The sequence below is a fragment of the Excalfactoria chinensis genome, chromosome 2 (genome assembly GCF_039878825.1).
Source record: "Excalfactoria chinensis isolate bCotChi1 chromosome 2, bCotChi1.hap2, whole genome shotgun sequence".
NCBI lineage: Eukaryota > Metazoa > Chordata > Aves > Galliformes > Phasianidae > Excalfactoria > Excalfactoria chinensis.
In genome coordinates, this window is record NC_092826.1 from 112,627,687 (window position 1) to 112,652,771 (window position 25,085).

A 25,085-nucleotide genomic window follows, 5' to 3' on the forward strand; every position below is an offset into this window, starting at 1 on the left:
AAAAGAAAAAAAAAGAAAAAGAAAATATTCACACACCAATGACAATCAGTGGAGGAAAGATTATTAGTTGATTATTTTTTCTTCAGTTCGTATTCTGCATTTCACAGTGTTGCACTGGACTGTTTTCTTGTTTCCACATGACACTCACTTGGATCAAGCCTATCACCTTTGAAAATGTTATAAGCAAACCTCTGATGTTTTCAATCCAACCTACATGGCCAACTCCATGTTCCAGTCAACTGTATGACAGTGGAAGCTGTATCTAAAATGCAGTGCTATAATGCCCAAATTAATGGAAAAATAATGTAAAGATATTGGAAATGATTTGGCCTTCCTTCAAGTTATGATAAATAGCTGGGAAATACTTTCTTAGAATTTCAACTTCCACAGAGTATAGATGATCTTAAAGTTCTCATTAAAAGACTGCTTTTGTTAAGAAATAATGATGGATCTTATCATTATTTTATGCTAAAAGCTCTAGATAAGATGATCATGCAGTTATGTTAATATGAGTGTCTTCTGACTTTCATCAGTTATTCTTTCACAAAATTGCTACACTGTCTTTAGAGATCATACTTGTAAGTTTCATGCAAGTAGATCGAGTTTATTTTTTTCAGTTCAGTATTATACCATCGTATCCATGCAATGATGCACATAAGATAGAATGCATTTCAATAAATCTAAGTGCAAACAGTAAAGGAAAATCATTGCACTTGTCAACAGTTTATAATAAATCATTTCAATTCTACTTCAGAATTGCTATGATCTGTGTGGTAAAGAATATCATTTAAAATATTTTAAGGCTCCTGTTCCACATGGAACATACAGAGTATGTTAAGAAAAGTACAGCAGAACCCATTGCATTCCCATTCCAGTTATTTTCACAGTGAGATAGGTAATAAGGATTTTAGATCAGAATATTTCTATTCAGTAAGAAAACCATATCTAGGTACCCAGGCCACAGATGATTCTTATTTGAATAAAATGCTCAAAGGACTGACTCCGTGGTGCTCAGAAAGTGTAAACAGAAAAAATGCTGAATTAACAGGATCAGCAATAGATCTCCATTTTGCCCTCAAGTTAAATACATCTTGGATATTTCACTCTAAGAGCTATTAATCCCAATAGAATCAAACATGATTGTAATGTTGAAACTTCTCTCAATTACTTTGAGTAAATTGTTCTAAATCCCCATCCTTGGAACCTTTCACATAATTTTCCATCAAGACAGTATTAAGACATTAGATCATTCAACAAGTTTGGTTCCTGGTGCTTGAAATATTAAGGAAAAAAAATGGGAGAGCTGGACATCCCAGTTCTGCAAGAAGTAGTGCATCTTAATACAACATCAGTGATTATTTATCTGGGAGTCCTCAAAAATGAAGAGAAAATACCTTTTTCAATGATATTTTTAAAAATTAAAAAAATGGTAATAATCTTTCCCAAACACTACTAAACTGCTTTAACACCATTAAGATGCGCAGATGCTCCAAAATACAATTGGTTCTGCTACAACTACAGAACGGAATGCACAGAATAATCTGCTTTATGATAAACATAAACACTAAAATTAACACAGAATTATGCAATCACAGTCTCTTAGATTCTGAAACTCTTCTGTAATTGTTTTCACACACTTATGTTGTGTTTAGGGTAGCAGAATGAGTGACACTGAAGTCTTCTAAGTAAGATTGTTCCAGAAAATATTAACTTGCATGGGAAGAAGTCATAGAATAGGCATTTCTAGAAGCTTGGACTCTCTTGGGCCTGCTACCTGAATCCTGCTGCCTGCTCCCTCTCGGACTTAGCCTGTGGATTCTTCCTGCTACCCACTTGCTGCCCAAGGCTGGCCATGTTGCTGCTGCTCTCCCCCCTTGCACTTTTGCCGCAGACCATTGAAACATCTTGCAAGGGGACCACTGCTGGATCCTGGTAGTGAATTATGCCCAATTTACGCCATTCTTGTCTCTTTCTAGCTTTTCTATAGCCTGCCTTTCCTTCCCTAACACCCTAAATTGTCCGTCCCCCCTTTCCCATCTCCCTGATTAAGACTTGAAATAAACTGGTCGGAACAACATTTGAACCATTGTTTCTTAATCTCACGCCAGGTATACATATACCAAAGAACCTCCTCTCCCTCCTATAAATTGGAGTGAGTCATTTTATTTAACAGAAAGACAAATGAGTTTCTTTTCTATTTGTATACTGATCTATCCTTGCATTACTAGTAATAGCAATAAGTTATCTAAGCTCAATATCCTAAAATATAGTATTTGTTTTTCATTTCCTCTTACTTCTTTCCTCAAGAGCCTGAACAAGTGTTAGGCTGCTCATTTTAATAACACAAAATATATACAGAAGTACTTATTTACTGAAGATCAGAAGTGATCATCATAATTATAGATATTTGCCCTTCAAATTTTTAGTTATCAAGAACAGTGTTTGCTGGCAGAAATAGTGTCATTATTTACAGCAATACTAATCACACTGGTACATCTTGTGCTTAATAGGAACTCTGACAAAAGAGAAACCAATAAGTAGCCAGATAATCTGGTTTTATGTTGAAGTTACCATGTTACAGTGATCTAAAACATAAAGACAGAACTTTGTTTTCCATAAAAGCATGTCCTACAGTCAAGATAAATTTAATCAACAGCAGTGAATAATTATTCTACTCTTTTCCATCAATAGAATGAGAAGAGAATTCATTTCTCAGCATTCCCAAAACCACCTTCTTGGCTACTCTGTTATTTGCCTTTCTTTGTGGTAGTATCAGTGCTTCATAATCTCAGCCTATTGTCAGTTTTGTGAAGTTTGTAACTTCTGCACTTAAGAACACTAGCATTGCTCCCCGCATAGAAATGGGATTTGTGGAGAGCAATGTGTTTGTGCTTTCAAGGCACCTATTGGTGCCATTTAGAACATTTGATTTATAGAGTGAATATAAACAAGCTGATAACTTCACTGAGGTTATTAAGGAAGCTTTGAAAACTAAGTACTAGGAGCACTTCCTTAAACCATGGTATGAAGAGTAGTAACTCTGTTAATGAAGACGGCTAACAAAAAAAAAAATAGCATTGTTGTAAGCGTTTCCACAAAGTAGTGACTAACACAAAAGACTTGTAAAGTTGTATCACTTTACTTCTTGGAGACTGCCTTTATGGCACAGAATCAGGAAGCAATAGGTCTTTTAAAAATTGCACTCAGCAACCAAGGCAGAAAATTAACAGGAAGCTTTCTTCCAACAACTGGCATTAGTGGAACTCCTGAAGTTTCAGTTCTTCTGCCGCAACCTGGCTGCATGCTAGAACTAGTATATCAGACAGATGATTTGTGTCAAATCTGGTATTCTACTGCTATATAATAATCTTAGGTTTCACACAGTTTCATAAAGATCCTTTCTGCAAACTGCAAAAAAGAGCATGCCACCCAAATGAGTGTACAGAAATCTTCACAAATCTGGTAGATAACGGATCTGAAAGGTATGAAAGTGATTCCACACAGACCCCTTGGACCACCAAGATCCAAACCTAACTGAAAGTAGATGCTACTGAAGAAAAGAAGTGTGATCTTCTGTTTTGTCCTGTAGACTCAGCTAGGGAGCTCTAAACAGAAATATGCAATGCTAGAAACAAAATATTGCTGCAGTAATATAGCTGCCATAAAAACAGATACACATTTTAAATTCAGAAATCTCTAGCTTCTAAATGCAATATAGAAAGCTGAGCAAACTGAACTGAGAGTGACAGTCAATATGGGGTCAATCTCTAAAACACTTTGCAAAACATGTACAATACAACTTTTGCTCGGGTTGCATCTGAAATTTCTCTGGATATGCTCATTGCATTTTTTTAAATGAAAAACTATAAATCAGATATTCAGCCCAATCAACCAAGATGAATTCAATTTCAGCAATACTTTTCTAGCAATCTAGAATGAGATGTTTTATGAAATTACAAGTTAGTATGAGGGCTGCTCCAAAATTAATGCCTCCTGTTAAATTGAGTTGGCCCACAGTGTTAGAGGCAGATAGTGGTATGGCATCAGAGGTTGAACCTTCTCATCAATATTTCATTACATGCTGTTGCCATGTGAAAGATGGCAGCACAGGGGCCGTCTGACAGAATGTAACATGACACAGAAGTACAAAAGAAGCAAAGGTGAATTTCTCCACGCAGAAAAAAAACTGCACCCATTGACAGTCATTGATGCTTGCTGAAGATGAATGTGACCAAACAGTGGACATGGGCACAGTGACGTGGTCAGCAGTGCATTCCAGCAACGATGCCATCATAGCAACTGTGAAACAGCAGGTCATCTCCACTGGTGCAGATTTTTATGAGCACAGCACACAGGCTCTTGTTCACCACTGGCAAAAATGCACAGCTAATGGTGGTGACTGTGTTGAAAAACACTGTTCTGTAGATGAGAATTTTCTCTATCAAATAGTGTTATTGTGCTCTTCACGTCTGTTGCATTTTCTGTGGTAATAAATAGAAGGCACTACTTTCAGAGTGACATATGTGTATGTTAACATTTATATTTTTGTGGTATTTGTAGGTCAATTAACTATATTGAAATGCTGTACCAACATATAGAAGAAAACCTGTCTTTTATTGCAGAGAAACCTGTTGAAGGGATACTCAAAGACCATCTCGTGAAGTCTCTTCAGAGCTTAATCTTACACTGTGTGAAAGTAGTTGCTATGTTCTCTGCCTAAGACATTGTATTTAGATTACTCTCACCATAGAACCCTGACTACCAAGTAATGCTGGAATGTTATACAAGAACCTCCCCTATGCAACAGTTTCTCTGCAATTTCCAAGACACACAAGCATAATTCTTCAGCAGCTTTTTTCTTTGCATGCACTAACTGCAATGTAGAAACATCTTCAACACCATGCATTCCCTTCCTTCGCAACCAAAATAAACTCAGAATCTGTATAAGACACCTTCATAGGATTTGGAACACAAGTGGTTCAGATCTCACTTGTGTTCAAATACATATTCATGCTTACTTTATTTTTTCTTAAACTTTAGTTTTGTTAAATCAAAATCTACCATGGGTGTCCAAAACTAAAGCTAAGCTACTGTAATGTTAAAAACAAAACAATGTATTTGAAGAATTTTAGCTAGAAAGGAATGAAATGCCTTTGTTATATTGTCAGCCTTGTTCTCAAAGCAAAAGATTAACAAGTGTTGTTATTTCCAGAAGGACTTACTGAGGTGGATGAAAAAAAGCAGCTTTGTGAGATACACAAGCTTATTTTATGAAGCAAAATAATTTGGACTGTCGCAAACAATACCTTAATTACAAAGTCAGGTATTACTCTAGAAAGATCAATGCAAATCTGGGACAGTTTTAGGATTTGAAATACTCCAGAAAAGCAAACTCACACCTTTCAGGATGTCTGTGCAGCTTGTAAACACAGGACTACAGTTCTGAGCAGATCTGTGAAGAAAATCCTCGTATTTTATAAAAACTAATAGGTTGAATTCACTGCAGAGGCAGATTTAAGATTTTGCAATATTTGAGCATATGCTTCCATCTTTGCTTGACTTTCATCTGGAGCCATTTGAAATCATCAGTAATCATGGATAATGTACACAAATACAAGACATAAATGCTCCAGTATTGGGACTCTGTGTTAGATGTAATACAGCAACACATAGTACATATTTGCTACAAGTGGAAAGGAATTTTTTGAATTTTCATTATGACTGTAAAGGAGAAATGCCAGCAAAATTTGGAAGAAATAGATAAAAGGACTTCAGCTCCCTCTGAAAATGCAATACCAACTGGTACTAATTAATGTGTGAAATAAAATCTTTGTTTAAATATTGCATAATAGTTTTGTACCAATCATTGTAGAAAGTAAGTTTCTTTTGTTTTTTTTTTTTTGTTTGGTTTTTTTTTTTTCCATTTCTTCAGTATCTATAAATCCTTGTTAGCCATATAAAGCTTTTCAAAGTTAATTTTGGGCTTATATTTAAAAATACATTTTTGCTTTTATAGATTTCGTTCAGACTAAAACTATGGCAATGGTGTTAAACTAAGACAAGAGTGCCCCTCAGTGGCAGTGTCTTGGTATAAGATACAAAAACATAGTATACTTCAACATGTTCTGATTATTTATTTTCATCATTCAGGGAGAAATGTTGCATTAAATTACCTTCTTTCAAAGCTATAACATTCAGAGCTTTGAAGTAATACAAATTAATCACGAATGAATTTAAATATGTAACACATCAGGCATAAATACTATAAAATGACAGCTGCTAAATAGATTTGCTTATTATAGATCACTGATTATAGTTTTGCAGTTGGTGTGTGCATAGGTCTGCTTTTTCCCTTTATTTGTAAAGGAGATAAATTAATTTTTGCATCAAGAGTTCTCATAACAACTCTGCAATATTCAAATACTTGGTTCTGTATCATAAGCATTAAGAAGTCATGCAGGAATTCTTTCAGAACATTAAAATCTACGGTACCTCAATCGTTTGTGATTCTTGATGTAAATTTCTAGTTGTATTAATTCGTTCAAAGAGTAAAATTTTGACATAGAGTAGAGCAGTGTTCACACATCTGCAGCTTTCAAATCCTACCCTGACACATCACTGGGTCACTTTCTCACAGCACAGAGATTGTAGAAATATACAACAAGAATTTTCATCACGGTAGCCTGACATACAGAATCTTACTGCAGCTGAGCACAGAACAATTGATGGATACTTACAGTCGTGTGGTGAGAGTGGAATGGGACAGATGGTCATTTTATTCTGCATGCTCATTAGCACTGGCTATATAATCTAATTATCTTGACATATAACTATAGGGTTGGGTTTGGATCTCCTTGGTCATATTAGATAGACACAGCGGCAAAAAAAAAAAAAAAAAAAAAAAAAGTCTGGTAACATCTAGAGGCAGCAATCATATGATCACACAAGCTGCGATAGAAAATATTTTAGCAAACATAATTTATAATAACATATATAATATATATAACAATTTACTAGCTTCCAAGTATGGTGGCCAATGCCTCAATCTGAAACCTTCTGTGAGTTTCAGTGAAGAAATTCTACTTACTTTCATCATAGGAAGTTCTCTTAAGTAAAAGAGTTCTACTTACTAATTTTAACTTTGTCTTTATCCCCCAGCATAACGTTGTTCGGAGTGAGATCTCGATGAACAATCCTCTTCTCTTTATGTAAATAACGAAGAGCTAGGCAAAGCTTATAAACAAACAGAAAGAGCTTTACAAAGATTTGTAATAACTTAGGTGAAGTCAAATCAAATTACATTCATATCAGGTATTAGTGCCTGATATAACTATTATTTTGCTTATTATTAGCCTAACAAACATAAATGGAGCTAGTAACCACTGGTAGACAAGTCCTAGTGAAAAATATATATATATATATATATATATATATGTGTGCCTCTTACTTACTTGGATGAATATATTCCATATTCTTTCTTCTGTAAATTGTTGTTGCTTTTCCTTCAAAGAGTGAAAGTGTTCTCCCAGTGGCACCCCATCTATGAGTTCCATGACTATGTACAGTCTGTCATCTACACAGAAGAAACTTCAATTAAAAAATACATTCATACAGAAGGCATTTGATAATGGAGTATTTGGGGCTAAAATATATATTTTTAAGCTGTTCTTTTTTCATTTTAAGATTTTTTGTACATTACAGTTTCATTCCATGTTTTTCCAATTTGTCATAAAATCACTAAGATTGGAAAATGTCTCTGAAATCATCTACTCCAACCATCAACCCATCCATACCAACCATGTCTCTCAGTGCCACATCTACACACTTCTCAAAAATCTCCAGGGATGGTGGCTCTGTCTCATCCCAGGGCAGCCTGTTCCAAAGCCTCACCATCCCTTCTGAGAAGACATCTTTCTACCTCTGTCACTTGTACAGCTCTGAGTGCATTCCCTCCCTCCTGCTCTGCACTGCAAGAACAACACTCATTTATATCACAGCAAATAGAAATAACTCCATACTTGTTAACCACCCAATAATAATCACTCAGTGGGCAGGTGTAGGTAGACAACTCCTCAAAAAGAAAATGGAGACAGTATGGCTAAGCCATACTACCATTCACTCCACTAGTCACATTTTTTCACCCTACTTAATATTCCAACTGTAAATTTGGGATCTTTAGCTCTATAGGATGAGAATGACACTTTCTACATGTTTACACTTTAGTTTACTCATGTAATAATAATAATCCTTATTCAATTTCAAAGAAATCTAAGCTCTTTTGAAAAGTAGAATCACAGAACTGTAGAGGCCGGGAAGGACCCTACTGCTCAAATTTGATACACCCCTTCCAAAAGTTAAGTACTCCTATTGTATATTTCTACTTCTTCATCATGTACAATATAGTAATTCATTACATTTATACTTACTTTCCAAGAAGGTTCTATAATAACGTACAACATTTGGATGATAAAGCTACAATGAGGAAAGAAATTCAGTTGTTTAGACTAGTTAGACTGATGGCATAGTATTTATAATGCTTAGCTACAAAGTAGAAGAAAGAATGCCACAAAGATTCCAAAAACTTGCTAATGAACTGCAGTAGACCTTCACTGTTACCCCCAAAAATGTTTTCATAAAATAAAATTATACATACATATACACATACATACATACATTTATATACATAAATATAATTACTCAAGAAAGAGTCATACCAACACTCTTGTTAGCAACTGGAACAGAGTAAAGGAAGTTTGAAGACAGGCAATTACACCTGCACAAAAGTATTTTCTTTCACAGACAAAAAATATTAATTATTTGTCTGCATTGTAGTGGGTTTCTTTTAATATTTATTTACAATGACAAAAAACAGCTATATTTTAGACCCAAGAATTTGTTTACAGTATTCCGGAGAAAATTTCATGCACTTCCAACAAAAAAGTGTAAGAATCATTTGTAACAAGCATCTGCACTCCTGCTAATAGTGCAGTAAGAATTGTTTTAATATTGACACCACTTAGGTTAAAAAGTAGCAACATTGTACTGAACAGATGAAAACAATAATAGTAGGCAGAGGCCCTTCTGCAAGAGAACTCACAGTTAATAGTATTTACAGAATGCTTGTACATGAATCTAGAGTCCGTAATACCTACCTGCTCTTTGATGATAGTTAACTCGGAGACAATGTTCTGTACTCTAATTTCTCTGTCTTTTTTGTCCTTTCCAAATGCTGGATTGTGTAAATTGACTTCTTTCATTGCCAGAAGATTTTGCCCATTTTGTTTTCTAACCTACAAAAAAGATAAAATCTTTGTAAAATTGGCATACGGTGGAAACAGATTGGATATTATTATGGCTATCATATCAGTCATCTGAGTACAAAACCACCTCACAAATATTACAGTCATAGTCTTTTCTGTATATAATGCAATTAGTCAGAAGAACTGGAGCAGCCAAAAGAACTTTACATTGCAGGTTAGGAGTAAACTGGTGAACTTGTCATCATGTCTAAAGAAATGCTACCGGTGCCAAATGTTTTTTTTCTGAAATAAAACATGCTTGAACTCTGTTTCACGCACAGCAATAGACAGATACACTCTCTGTAGAGAGAAATTAATACAAAGTAAAGCTACCAAAACTAAGAAATATACTTTTCAATACAAGAGGTGACAAACATAATCACAGCAAATGCTAAAAGAAATGTATGTCTGTTTACAACATTCTCAGAGGAATAACAACCTTCTGGTAACTATGTTACCCTACTGAAATTCAAAGGAAATTTGTGCTTAAAACAGGTATTAGACCCTCTTCATGAAGGTTGCTCTCCAACCTCTATGCTAGTACCAAAAGGGAAGCTTACCTTGTATACACTTCCAAAAGCTCCACTGCCAAGGTGTTCTAAAATTGCATAATTGCCTATATGTTTTGTAGGTGCTTTATTCTGATTGACACTCTCAATACTTTCAGCAATTTGCTTCAATTTATCCTCCTGGTTATAAATTAAATGACAAATAAGTCAATATAAAATATTTCATGCCTTTCTTGTGCTAAGAATATGCAAAGAATATAGATTCTTAAAGCTACAAAGCTCTTTACTTACCTGTAATAAATTCAGCTTTGATACCAGCTCTTCATAAGCACTAATATCACGCACATAATGTCCAATATCAATGAAGATTTCAAACAAGTCAGTAGGAAAAAGTCTACAAAAATTTAACATTTTTATGCATCTCAGAAGATGTTCACAATAGCTATTAATCTACAGCAAGTTTTTATTGTTAATTCCTACTTTGAAACCTTCTAAATAACACACTTATTCTTGAATAATTTATTCAGATATTTACCGTTTAACTCAACACACATATAGGAACTGAAGAACCTTCCAAAAGCTAGACTTCAGCCTTCATGGATCGGGTATTACCATATATGCCAGTTCTCCAAACACTACAAGACTCTTCGCAGTCAATGCACTTCCCAAATTTCTTCTTATTGATCCAAATCTTTTTTTAACACTCTTAATTAAACTGCCTTGATGTAAAATCTTTCCCATGTGAAAGACAGGAGGATTGAGCAGCAAGAAAAGGGCTGTAAGTTCTATCTGATCATCTTCAGATGAATGTATGGTTTATCTCCAACAGTCTTAAATGTCCTCTACATATTTTAAATCTTGATTCACAGGGGAAGAAAAAGGCCCTATGGAGATAAGTTCTCTGGCATGCATAGCAATAGAAGTCCTCACATTGAATGCATACATCTTGTAGGCTGGAACTAATACAAAGCAGCAAAATCTATCTGTGACTGCAGACAGAAGTTGCCTGTAACTTGTTCCTTTTGCCGAAAATAACTGGAATTTAGAAACAATTTCTTTCTGATTGGAATGATACCTTCTGAAAGCTACTGTAAAGGAGTTTCACAAAACATTTTAGTAGTATACCTTCTGAAGATATGTCGATTTCTTTCCATACTGAAGAGAAATCTTAGGGCTCTGAAAGCATAGCACTACAGTAGGAAAAGCTATAATTAATGACATATCTATACATAAATAAAAAAGGCAATCATAAACATCAGGGATTCCCAACAGTTCAATAGCCTCTTCCTTAAATGTCTAGGTAGGTTAGGTTACATTATTGGTGTGATAACGAAAAGAGTAAAACCACTATTTTAAGTACATTCTATTCTTTAAAAGTAGGCAAGATTATTTAGACGGAACAAAGAAAACAAACCAAAACAAAACAAAAGACTGGAGAAGTTTCAAAATCATCTCTATTGAAGAAAGTTTTATTTGTAAAACCTCCAGTGACAGGTAGTTAATACATACACTTTTATGTAATGCAACTTGAATTCTCTGTATCAAGAATCATTTACTTTACTTGCTATACAAATATGGCTGACCAGAGAAAGTTGATTATAAAGTAAACCAAAGGGAAATAAGGTACTGACACCTGAAACAGTGGAAGAAGTAAGGAAACAACTGAGAATTAATCTCTTTCAAAAACAAAAATCATTCTACACTTACTTGCTACTTATTTATTCTGCATTTAAATTTAATTTAAGTTTCCTGTATTTAACAGCTGCAGTAGAATGCTCCAAAAAGAAGTAGATACTAGTACAACATCAAGTCTTCATTGAATGCCAATGAAGACCAAAGCACACAAGAAGAAGACCTAATACTGAAAAGCCTGAAGAAGCAGGGGAGAGGGGATGGAAGGAAAAATATTAATTTCCCTTCACACTATATTATACATTGTGCAAGAAACAAAACAGAGCAGAATAGAATACCATAAACTGAATCACAGTCAAGTCTTTACTTCTTGGACCATTTTTTATTACTGATTTTGGTTTATTTTCTCTTCAAGTAAGATATCTACTGCACTTTAATATAATTTTTTTAAACAGAAAACAACAAAAACAAAAACAAAACAAAAAAAAATCAGGGACTGGAGTTTCAACAGGTAGTTACACTAGAGGAAGTTACCTGTAATAAATACGCTTTTTCAGCAGTCTTTTCTTTGTCTGGTAAAATCAGTTTTGCTATTATATATATCCCATTTGCCTGGGAAAAGAGAAAGGTCAACATTCATAGCATTCCTTCACACAGAAACCATGAATAAAAAACATTGTTACTTCAAATAAATCAGAATCTAATACCAACTTGCAAAATCTCAGCCTTCTACTCCATACTGGATTTATAAGCTGAAATAACTTAAACAAAGTTTTCTTCATTTCTTACTTATATAAGAATGAAACCATCCTAACACTTAAATGTTAGGATGTACAGAGACAGCTTACAAACATACAATGAAGCAATATCATAAGCTGGAGAGACACCAGAAAAGATAGCTTGAATGAGTCTCCAGTAGGATTTTGTGAAAACCATTCTGTGTTTCAGCTTCCATTTTCATGTAACTATGTCCTCCGCTAATATACTACTTTTGTTGTGTTGGTTTGACAGATGGAGACTAGTACAGTCGTGTTTCCTAACAAACTCACAATTGGAAACTACTGTCTTCTCCAGTAGAACTGAAGGGAATAAGTGCCAGTTCTGTAGATGCTCTGCTGCAGTTCCTGTATATCTGTTTCAACTGCATGTGAAGTTAGAGTTAAGCTTTTAGACCTTTTTAGACCTTTTAGCTTTAGTTGTGCTGTGCAGTAAACACATTCTGGCCTGCAGACTGCTAATGATGCTGTAAGTTCAGACAAAGACAAAATATGGACATGTAGAGAGCAACTATAGCAAAAGCAATTGACTGAACCAAGAGTTCTTTTGCCTCTAGGTATTTAGCCTGATAAAGTTCCATACAGGCTTCAGTAAAGAGCTGAAAGCAATGCAACTCTTCTGCTTCTAACCTGAATTCTTTAATCTTGTTCATTTTGCAACTCAGAGTTATAAGAGCACAGAGAAAAAAGTAGGTCTGAAAATGGAAGTGGCTGTTGTAGGGCGGAAGTCAGTTGAAATGAAAATAGGTGAGACTATGCCCAGGTTTGAATGGTGGACACAGGCTAGTTTTGATAGAGAAACATCACTGTCTTTTAACAGGATGAGTGGGGAATAAGCTAAGCATGAAAAATCTTACTTCCAGCTTGTAGACTGTTCCACTTACTTTAAGGAATTTCATCTGACAGTACAGTTATCATGCTATGCTGAGGCAATGAGTTGCAATGTTTTCAAAATACAACTACTTTAAATAAGAGACATTTTACTTTGATGAGACCAGACACAGCCTAAAACATATGAAGCTTTAAAAGTTAATGAAATTTTATTGTTTAAAGATAATTTTAATGTTTTAGACATGTAGATAATATTTTTTTCTAAATTTACCTCCATTCCATTCTGCCTGAACAATGATTTTGACATATGTATGAACTTTCTTATCTAGCATATTCAAGACTCTCTGGTCTCTCAGTTCCTTTTAGGAATACCTCTAGCTGGATTTTAACCTAATATGGAGGTGATGAATTTTAGCTGGAATTACTGTTCTAAATATTATTGTCTTTTGCAGTGCATGCAATACATACCAGAGATTTTTAAGAACAGTTTTCAGAACCATAGTCCAAACTAATTAAAATACTGCATTTTAAAATGCAGTTCTGAAACACACCCCTGGGGATGGAGTGTGAGGAAGTTCTTTCAGAAATACCAGACCCTGATGAAAATGGACATTTTTCTGTGAAAGAACACAACACTCAGCTGTACAGTTGAAAACTAACAGTTTGTATTTCTCACATAATTCCATGAGGTACCTACTAGTCTGCAGCAAAACTGCAGCAAAATCACAGCAGGAGATGCCAATGAAAATAATCCCTATGTAAAGCTGTCTATCCAAACAACTGGATACATATGTTAATATCTTTGTGTACATTTTTATGTTCATAAATGTATGAAACATTGTGTGCCTCCAGTGGCGCAGTGGTATAAGTTGCTGCTTGCAACACCAGAGGCCCGGGGTTCGAATCCCCCCTGTGGCGTAAGTGGCAGAAATGCTGCTCTGCTACACAGAGGGCCCGAATCCCGGGAGTTGGACTCGATGATCTCTAAGGTCCCTTCCAACTCGCACAATACTGTGATACTGTGAAAAATATATACTACTATATAAAATGCGTATGAAAGTTACATAGAGATTCTGCACAATCACATTAAAACGTATTCTGCTTGTTAATTAAATTATGTGATCGATAAGAATAAATAATTCAAATCTATAATGCCTATAACTATAAAGCCTTACTTAACTGAATAAAGTCTTCCTACCTGTACTACTTGGTAAGCGTTAGTATCATTGAGCACCAGTTCAGTAATTGCAGCACAACAAGCTAGAACAAAAATTCAGACGTAATGTTTAGGGCCAGATTCATAAAGATATTCAAATGGCACTGCTGGTAAGGGCCAAATGTGCACCCTACCACTCATTCACTCATCCTCCTCAACAGAAGATAGGGAGTAAATAGGATAGAAAAGCTCATGGGTGTAGATACTGGGAAACTGCTTACCAGTTATCATCACAAGCAATATAGCCTCAACTTGGGGAAACTTAACTTAATGAATCACCAGTTGAAGTAGATTTGGACAGGGAGAAACAGAGCTTAAACAAAAACAAAACAAAAACAAAAAAACAAAAAAACATAAAAGAACACTTTCACTCTACATTCTCCTTTTTTCCACAGAATCATCTTCACACCCAGCTCTTCTAACACTCTGTTCATCAAGCAGCACAGGAGAAATCAGAAGAGCTGAATCAGTGCTGCTATGCCAGGTGGGAGTACATATACTAGCAGGTGTAAATGTGTATAATATCAATTTTGAAATATTTTGAATCCCTTTGCACAAGACATAATTGAGAACACAACAGAGAATTATGCCTTGTAAACCAACCAGCTTGAAGGGAGAAAGTATTTTCTTGTATCTCATCAAGACTCAAATCGTCTGACAAATGAAGAAGTTGAATTCTCCCTGCTGCATTTGCACTAGATAAACTTCCAACTGAAGAGCGATCAGAAATGAGATTTTTTTCCCTGAAAAAATGATTTTAAAAAATTAAAATTAAAAACACGTAAAACACTCAAAGAGATCAATGAAATAAGCACAGTTGAAAAATACACAGATTTTTCATTATATTTAAAATTGCTTTTTAATTTCTATAGTAATCAGGCACAACTGAGCCAAAACTATTAGATGCAATGCTATTAGATAAAATAGAGAATGATCAAATGTAAAAGATGGCCGATTCTCACATAACTGGCAAAATGCTCAGGAAAGAAAACCTACCCCTGTAATATATGAAGTAGCTGCTTGATTCCACCCCAAATTCGGATTTCCGTGCTAGTCTCAGGGTCTTCACAAACCTGCACAAGAATCCAAACTACACTCCACAAAAGCTTGATATGATCAGAATGGAGTAAACTGAGCAAAACTGGAACTCCTTCATAAACTTTAACTTGTTCTTTGACTTGTGACTCTGCACAGAGAAGACGTAACAATTCTGCTGTGAGCCTAAAAAAAAATCAGTGATTCATTGTTAATTTGTATTGTCAGCAAAGAGGAGAAAAAGCCATCAAATGTTTAAAAAACAAAATAGACCACATATTGACAAAAAGAAAGAGTTTAAAGACAACTTCTTGCCAGTAGCATTACAAGTACAGCAAGTAGTACTGCATGTGTAAAGCATGTGTAAAGCGTGTGTACATGTGTGAAGTCCATCAATGGAAACTGAATAACCCGACAGCCTGGATTCTTCACCTGTATGGTTTGAATAAGATGTTTACAAAAAGGATTGGACATATAATTTTTAAAGTTCCTATTGCATTTCCATTAATTTCACTGTAATTAAGATGGATTTTCTAGAGAAAATGTGGTTAGGGATTTCAATTTCCACTTGAGTTGCATTCATGTTTGATGAAATATGAAAATCCCTATCTGAAGTTAAAATTGTTTTTATTAGACTGATGTGGGTTCTGACACACCTTCTGACACAAACTACAGCAGCTACAAATATTGCAGTTTTTTAGTAGTTTATATTCAACATCTGAACTGAGTTCAATATGCTTTCAATCCAGCCACTCTGGTTTCAGCAGTTAAGAGGAGATACATTAAAAAAAAAAAAAAAAAAATCATTTGATGTCACTTTATAGTAACACTACAATTTATTTGCAGTGTAGAACATCATCAGCAAGAGAGTCTATAACAGAATTACTAGAAAATATGTCTCCATATGTGTGCCCCGGTGGCGCAGTGGTAGAATTGTTGCTTGCAACACCAGAGGCCCGGGGTTCGAATCCCCCCTGTGGTGCAGGGGGTAGAAGTGACGCTTCGCTACACAGAGGGCTCGAAACCCGGGAGTTGGACTCGATGATCTCTAAGGTCCCTTCCAACTCGCACGATACTCTGATACTGTGATACTGTGATATCAACTATTTACCATTATATAACTGACAGAAAATGCATAGGTTTCAGAACTTCACCCTGAAAATATTAAAATGGAACATGATCTAATTCCTCTAAATAAACATATCTCTAAATGAGGAAGTCAAAAATAACATAATTAATGCATAAGTGAACTCTCACCTTTTAGAAAGCAAATCGTATTCACGTAATATCGCCAGCAAGTTCTCAACAATGGTGAGCTCACTTATCTTCTCCCTACATTCTGGACTGCAAATTGATTATTCCTGGCATTTATATCAAATTAAACTATGCCAAAAACACATTGCTCTTTAAACTCATTCTTTATACATTGCTTTGACCAGTATCCCTTCCTCCAGACTTATCTACTAAAATCACAAATACTTAAAGCCACAAAGATACGTTATGTCAAGTCCAATTTTCTTAGGAAAAAAAATAAAACAACCATAAATAAAAGTAAAGATGCAAATGTATTTAATTTTTTAATGCTGGATATTAAGCAAATGAGGTATATCAAGACTGAAATATTATTTCTACTATTAAAATGTATGTATATTGTGTGCCCTGGTGGCGCAGCGGTAGAATTCCCGTCTGCAACATTTTAAAAATCCATAAATTGAAACAGAAATAGAATGAAAGACATTTGGGGAAGGAAAAAATAAATGTTAGTAGTTAACCTCTTAATGATCTCAAGGAATTGTTCTACTCTTTTCAGTTTTACAATTTTCCTCATATTTTTTTTTTTCACTTAAAATTGTTATACGAGTCTGGCAGACATTAAGAATTATGTTACTAAGAATGAAAGATGTTGTATCTTCCTTTTTTCCTTCTGCTCACAACAGGAGAAAAGAGAAAAAACAAACATCTTTATTTAGAACAGTCATTAGAAAAGAGAGGATACATGTACATAAATGTATGTATTCATTATGCACGGGTTCTGAGCACCCTGATGTAGCTGCAGGTGTCCCTCTTTGTTGCAGGGTGGGTGGACTATATGAACTTTAAGGGTCCCATCAAACTCAAACTCCTCTATGATAATTTACTCCACTGAACAGTATTAGTTATGGTTGAGTTTAACAAAAATGTTTTTATACCGGTATAAATCAATAAGGATTACAGAACCCTACACAGTGATAACAGAGGGATTCCTATGACTCCAGTCTTGCAAACTTCTCCACACAAGGGAGAAGTGTAAGTTAATGCAAAGACTGAGGTTTCTGCTTAGAAGCTAGTAAAGTCTTAACTTCTCATTTTCACTGTTTTAATGTAAACAAGGCACATTTCCTAGACTTCTACAGAAAACATTTCTTTCTTTCTTTCTTTTTTCTATTTTTTTTCCTTTTTTGCGGGGGGTAAGAGAGGGAGGGAGAAAGTCTTCCACACCAACAGCAGTTTTAATAGTTTATAAACACATAACATTAAAATACTTATTGTGAACAGCATGTGAAGGTTAGCCTACCTTTCTGCTAAGCTTATCAGGGCAAGGAGAGCACCCAGGAGCACATTGCTGTCTCTGGCAGATAACAAATTTACTAAGGTCTAGAAAACGAAATACAGAACAAATATGGAACAAGATAAATAAATATAAATTTAGCATTTTCCTTCCACGACTCAAACAATGAAATAATTATGTATTGAAAAGTCATAAATTTTGAAAACTAAGATACAAGTATCTTAAAGAATACAATAAAAGTTTCAGGGACTTTTAAAGTATGCTCTGGATACATATAAATACACAGAGACTTAGAACAAGTGAAGATATTTCATATTTAAGGATGTATCTTTCAGGACTGTTCAAGTGTCTGTCCAATTTAATGTACACTTGTAATAACTATTCCTGTGCAAAACACTTCAAAATTCCAGGTTAAGGTCTCCTGAGGTAAAAAGCTGTTTTTAAGCCAGTATTTAAATTACTGAGTATGTAATTTAAGACCTCATACAGATTTTGTTAATGACATATATCAAAGAAAAAAATCATATTTGTCTAGATATTCTAAAAATAATACCTAATCATAATTGCCAACTGCAGCTTAATAGAATCACAAATCATTAGTTATACTAACTTTTATCCCTAACATTACTGAGTTTGGACAAAAATCAACAATAAAATACATTAAGAGTAAAACATTACATTGACCATAACCTCTAGCAAGGTTGGTACACAGTGTTGTCTAAGTGAATAACCATACCACAAATTTAATAACAAGTTATGTCATCATAATGTGTAGTTTAATACAGTGTAAATTTGACTACTGTTTGTAACAGGAATTGGTTTATTCGAAACATTTAGGATTCAACTTCCTCAAACAACCAATAACCGTGCATTAGATCAATTAAGTCATACACAAGCAAAAAAAATTATGCTAACTCATACCAAGAAAACTGAATTTAGATTATCTTGCTCTTCCAACTTAGCATTATTAGGAGTTCAGTGTTAACTAAGTCTGAAGTACATAAGTCATTTAGTTAAGCAGCTAATTGGTTTTGAGAAGTAATTTTATAAAGCACTTACTTTATGTGCTCCACTTGCTACAACCCATTGTCTTTGATTTTTAACAGCAGCAATCTTTTGAAGAATGTCTATGGAACAAAGAGAGTCACACCTTTTGGAGTTTCACTTATTAGTATTTTTAATTTTACTCATTTCATAATAAAAGAAGAGTAAGCTATTTGAACCATGACTAGCTCATTTTACTCTGCTATTTTATTGCATACAGCTATTAATTTCTTAAGATATATTACACGAGCATCAAATCAAGACATGCTGTTGCACAAAAATTTCAGTTATCTTCATACTTTTATTATGATGACTGCAATGAATCTAGTAACATCTTAATTACTGGCATTTCAAGTATTCTCAACATTTTTAAACCTCATGGAAAAATATCATAAGAGCATTTTATTATGCTTTTATTAACTGTTATGTTAATAAAACTTTATTAACTATTTACGCCAGCGAAATCACTTACATGTCATGTTGACCAACTTGTCTACATTATGTTTCTCTTCTCCACACTCTAGATAGCCATTTGCTACTGTTTCCATATACTACAAGAAGGGAAACAAATTAATTAATTCATAGATCCAGGGCGTTATGCATGGTAATAGCCTGTAGATGGCGCATCTGTTTCATAAAAATGTACATTCGCAATGGGACTCGTATTTAGCTGTAAAACTTGTCAGAGTACTGAAGAGGTCTTAGAAGTACAAGAAATCAAAATCAAACGAAAAAATTCCACCAAAGTGAAATCTGTTAAAGACAAGCAAACACAAAGACATGACTTTTTGAGCCAAAATTCTTTTTTTTACAAGCTATGTGACTTTGTTTTCTGTTGAACTGAATTGTCACTTGATGTTCTGGTTCTTATACTTTTCCATATGTATCTACTATTGGCCACTGTTTGGAGCTAGTCCACAGGCTCAGACTCTGCACAGCATACACAATGGTGACCAGCAGGAGCTGTTGGGGGAGTTGAACATACCCAACAGGTGGGAAATAATGGTCCACCTTTTTAAATATCCCCAATAGGTACCTAGTGAAATATAATCATCCAAGCAATTAAAATTATCACAAGGATGAAATTTCTATTAGCACATAAAATGATAATGAGATTCTCAGCAACGCTTGCATATTGGTCTTCACATATCTTTACAACCCTTCAATATTGGACAAATCTTTAATGTGGTGGCATCTTACAGTCTCCAAAACACTGTAAGGGTAATCAAAATTGGTTTCAAGTACAGAGAGGCTAGAATTACTGTAGCAGTACACTATGTAAAGTATTATCAGTAATAATAATTTAATTAGTGCTTTGTAACAATATACCTTATAACACCTGAAAATGAAAACAGTACTTTATGTGAAACCATATCACGAAAAATCACCAAACTACTTGAATGAGAGCTACACTAGAAACAATCTTTGACTCCCATTAAGGACATTTATGAGAGATTACTGTCTGAACTAGGAGCTACAGCACACCATTACAACTTCGAAATACAGGTGGCACTGTAAATATTAATGAATGACGGTTGCATTCCAGAAAGATACATTTGTTTAAACAAAATATACAAATTCTGATTTTTCATGAATGCACACTCACAACAATCAGTCTCAATTTCAAGCATATTTAAGATACACCATATTTCACTGGTACATGGACAGCTGCCACTCATTGAAGAACAAGTATTAAAATCCAGAAGTAAAGCAGGGTTAACATAACGCAATAACAATGTAGCAGTTGATTAGCAATAATGTTTATGAATTTCAATCTGTTCAACCATTCTATTGCTGCACTTTTACCTTTGATAAGTCGTTTGCTTAATTTCAGGGGACTTTTAAACATCTCCCTTCAAAAGTCTACAGTTTCTTCTGAATGAACCAATTGTGCCGACTTCTGTAATTCTTAGCTCAGGAGGCATTTGTTAAGTCTCCTATTGAAAGTCTTGAGTTAAATACTGCTAAGTTATAAGGATATAAGTTATAAGGACAGCTCCCTTATGCACTAGTGAAAAAGCACACCAACTGCTTGTATGTAAATAGATAAATACACTTCTTTCCAAAAAATGAGAGCATATCCACACTGCTTTTTACAATGAGTTTCTTTCCACCCATAATAAGCAGGCATACAACACTATAGACACAATTTCCAGGAAGAATTTTACCTGAGCTAGATTTTCAATCCCACCCAAACTGTAGAGCATTTCCTAAAAGGAAAGAAACAAATGAACAAAAAAGAGTTAATATACAGAAAATACTACAGTAAGAGATACTTGAACATAAGTACCTTGACTGTCATGAGTGCTGAGAAACCTTAATTCTAGCAATCAAAGTCAGTGTGTTTTGGATGTGCTAAGCAGTTTCAGAGTTTAGAATTACTTACAATAAGTAAATAAATAAACTATAGCAATGAAATTTGAAAGGCTCTAGAATCAGAACAGCATACATCAGAAAGAAATACAAGAAAATAAATTTCCTAATAAATGTCTGGGGTTCAGTCTTATGAGTAACAGCTATAATTATCAGAAAAAATGTTTTAAAGCTGAATGTTTGTAACTAAGAGGACTGGGCTGCCAGAAGGAAGAAAGCTTTCAGTTTTCTTCAGTTGCTACATTATGGAAATTTCATTTACCTATTCAGAAAGGCAAAGTAAATACATAGTCCAGAGCTCCAGGCAATGGCCAAATCATTTGTTGTAAATTTCAAGGTTATTTATTAGGGTTAGCAACACCAAAAGCTACCAAATATATATCGGAAATTGAGCAAGTTATCCAACAACAGTGAGAGTTCATATGTGCAATCTGTCTGCAACTCACTTTTATCTTCAGACATAGAAATACAGGTATATACATACATATGAGTAGTAAGTATGCATTCACAAGAATGTGCACCTTTATTATATACATTTGACAACACAACAGTAAGCATGATGCATAAATACATCTTCTTATGTGAGAAAAAAATACTTTGACATACAGACCTGATAGCATGGATCCCTTATTAATAATCTCAGGCAGATTAACACTCTAAGAAAATGGATGGATGGAGCTTGATTAACCCATTCCCTGTAAAATAAATATCCAAAACAGAAACCAAATACAATAAACAAAACCAAACATATTTATACAAAAGATTTTGATTCAGGAAGCAATTAACTGTATGACTATTGGCCTGCAACAACTTAAGAATATACAACACTATAGAATTCTATTCCATTTTGTGCAATTCTTTACCATTTATATTCCAACATAGTGACAAAATGATAAGTTTAAAAATTCTTGATACAGGATTATACTTCCTAATAGAATTTCCTATTTTTCTTTCAACATGCAGTTCCAGACCAAGACTTGGAAGAAAGCACTAAGCACCCTGGGACAGCAAGCGTGTATAAATACCAGTGACAGTAACTATTTCCATTGTCTGTTAAAGTTATGGATCACCATTTTCCCATCTAAAATAAACCTAAATTCAGATATATTAAGGGATTTTTTGGTTGTTTTAACTGAGAGGACAGAAACTGTATCTGGGCAAGTTTCCAAGAAACAGAAGTCTATGTAATATGGCAGTTCTCAAATTATCATTGCTGTTGGGAAAGATGCCAATGGCTAAAAATATTTTGATAAAAATAAATGTTTTGCAAACAGATACCAGCAAAATCTCAGCCCTTCTATGCCAACATTTGCCCAAAATAATAGTATTTTTCATTATGCTTCCATACTTGGCCACTTCAGAAAAGTGCGTAACTTTCATGGGCAGAAACAATATACTGGCAGGCAAAAGTTAGTATGTCAGATTGGAAAACTAATTTCAACTCAGTATTAAACGGTGGTTCTTCAAAGTTTTTCTTTCAAAACATATTGATACTCAACAGTTAATGTCTTCAAAGGAGCAAATAATTTGTCACATTTCTGCACAGAGACAGTAATTCTCTGAGCCTGGTTGACATTTACAGGCCTCTTCTACTATAGCTACATTTACATTCCATGTTACTGGAGAACTTAGTGTAATAGTCAGCATATGCCAGCAGGATTTTTTTCTTTCTGCTTTGTTAAACTTCATATCCAAACAACTTAAGCTAAACTGATTGCACTTTCAGTTTTCTGTGAAACAGAACCAACAGAATCATCTCCCACTTCTGACAAGTGGGAGATATTGGTAAGTAAGTGATATTGGTAAGTAAGCGTGCTGGATTTTTATATTACTTTATTTTTTTGCATCCCAATCAACACAGTTACACATGCAAAAGTGTGTAATGCAGGCCAGGGTGACAGCTTCTACAATTCTGACACACTGCAGGGGCACTAGTTCCAAACACTTGAAACTGTCACGTTCACAGTAAAGCATTTACAAAGTGCAACTGAACCACCTTTGCAACCATACTTAAATTATCAAGGATAAGATGGTTCCTCAGTTTATTCTGCCAAAGGGTCCAAGCGAACTATGCAAATATTGTGGTAGTTTTGAAGTAAAACTGTAAAATCTATTTGTTACGTATTAGCAGATTTAAATGCTCTAGGATTCTTCCTTCAAGCTTTTGCACCGAGAATTCTTCATAAAATGTGTTTGATATTCAAAAATGAGAAAATCCAGCATATAGCAGTGGTAAATATTAATACAAATCCTGAAATTCTGAGATTCTTTTCAGCAAACATTCTTTACCCCTCCATTTTTTAAAGATCTTGCAAAATTTTCCTGCTCATCCAAATGAAAGCAGCATAAGAAAGAGTTTTTCTCTATAAAATGCTAATTTAAAAAAAAAATCAAAATAAGAATGAAATTACTTAGAAAAACAAACTATAGATTACAAATGATTGAGGGAAACTCAGCATTTTTTAGAACTTTGGTCTTTCAAATTTCAACAAAATACTCCATCCTTCCTTCTTCACTCCCAGCCACCCAAGCCTTTCAATTCTATGATTCTATGATTCATCTTTAAAGCTAGTACCAAAATATGTATTATTATAACTCAGATTATGTAAAAATATGAAGCTACTGGTTTCCCCACAGAGATCTATTGTTGAAACATATATACCAGGCATTATCCATGCATGCTCTTTCCTTGATAAAGGCAAGAAAGAATGATTTCTCCTCATTGGAAATGAATGTGTTTAATATACTGACCTGCAGTTAAATCTGTTCTTAACTAAAGCAGTAAAAATATCTTGAAACAGCTTATGGCTGGGATGTTTGCTAAAATTTCTCTCGTTCTTGTAGGTCACACTAATGGTAGGGGGAAAAAAAGAATAAAAGGAAAATGCTGAGCTGGTAATTATATTTTAACTGGTCAAAACTTAAGAGTAATAAGAAAAATTAAGAAGTGTCATACAAGCACTGCAATAGAGTAGCACATTTTCAGATTTCTAGACAGCAATAATTTTGAAGAACAGTCCGACTTGCATAACTATTATAATAGTATGATATAAGCTTTCCAAACAAACCATTACTTTATTTAAATTGAATATATTAACTTCCAACAGTTCACTCTACTGAGCGGGAGCATGTGTCAAACTTACAAAGCAAAAATATTCACAGTTAGGTTTAGAAAAGTAAAATTGCATCTTTAGTATCTCAGCAAGTCAACATGAATCTACAAGTAACAGTCACAAAATATAAATGATTTCCACAACTCAACAAGGCTAAGACACAAAAAGATGCTCAGAAATATGACACAGTGTCATCACACCGGCTCTTTCTTTTACCTAAAGTTTTCAAGCTCAACAGCTTCAGTTGACTCTTGCCACTGACGATGGAGTTTTTGTCCATCACTTTTGACATTTTGCGGAGATCTCGTTATGCTGATTTGACCATTTTCAAAATGTATAGCTGAAAGCTAAGGAGGAAAGAGGAGGTACTCATGAGGCAAACACTGTGTTTGAACAGTTTTACAAAAATGCTAACAAGCAAAATAGCCTTTTCTCAGTTTCTCACGTAAACTATAAGTGCTGCCAAACCTTTGATCTATGACTGCCATTGAAAAATACAAACACATACATCATGTGATGAAAAACTGAACTGGGAGAAAAACGATGCAAAGCAAGGCTGGAAAACACATACATGGAGATATGTGAAATGTAAAGGAAACTGCCTCTTTAAATTCATAACAGCAAAGCTCAAGAGAATCTCCAACACACACATTATTTATGTGCACAGCCTCCGCATTTCTTTTAGGTTGTTAAAACTGATGGTTCAGCT

General features: G+C 34.5%; 1 protein-coding gene across 1 annotated transcript in view; it reads right to left on the reverse strand.

Annotated features, from left to right (window-relative positions):
* NEK10 (NIMA related kinase 10) overlaps positions 1-25,085 on the reverse strand; it is an 85,763-nt gene that overhangs the window by 53,599 nt on the left and 7,079 nt on the right. The window contains exons 4-22 of the mRNA XM_072329234.1: positions 24,593-24,723; positions 24,015-24,113; positions 21,874-21,958; positions 21,059-21,100; positions 19,363-19,441; positions 18,906-18,973; positions 17,853-17,932; positions 16,556-16,642; positions 15,260-15,484; positions 14,867-15,006; positions 14,246-14,307; positions 11,975-12,052; positions 10,934-10,998; positions 10,100-10,202; positions 9,860-9,988; positions 9,153-9,290; positions 8,427-8,472; positions 7,452-7,573; positions 7,131-7,233 (exon numbers count right to left, since the gene is read on the reverse strand). Coding sequence (XP_072185335.1) covers positions 7,131-7,233; positions 7,452-7,573; positions 8,427-8,472; positions 9,153-9,290; positions 9,860-9,988; positions 10,100-10,202; positions 10,934-10,998; positions 11,975-12,052; positions 14,246-14,307; positions 14,867-15,006; positions 15,260-15,484; positions 16,556-16,642; positions 17,853-17,932; positions 18,906-18,973; positions 19,363-19,441; positions 21,059-21,100; positions 21,874-21,958; positions 24,015-24,113; positions 24,593-24,723 — 1,882 coding nt within the window. The remainder of the gene's footprint in view (positions 1-7,130; positions 7,234-7,451; positions 7,574-8,426; positions 8,473-9,152; positions 9,291-9,859; positions 9,989-10,099; positions 10,203-10,933; positions 10,999-11,974; positions 12,053-14,245; positions 14,308-14,866; positions 15,007-15,259; positions 15,485-16,555; positions 16,643-17,852; positions 17,933-18,905; positions 18,974-19,362; positions 19,442-21,058; positions 21,101-21,873; positions 21,959-24,014; positions 24,114-24,592; positions 24,724-25,085) is intronic.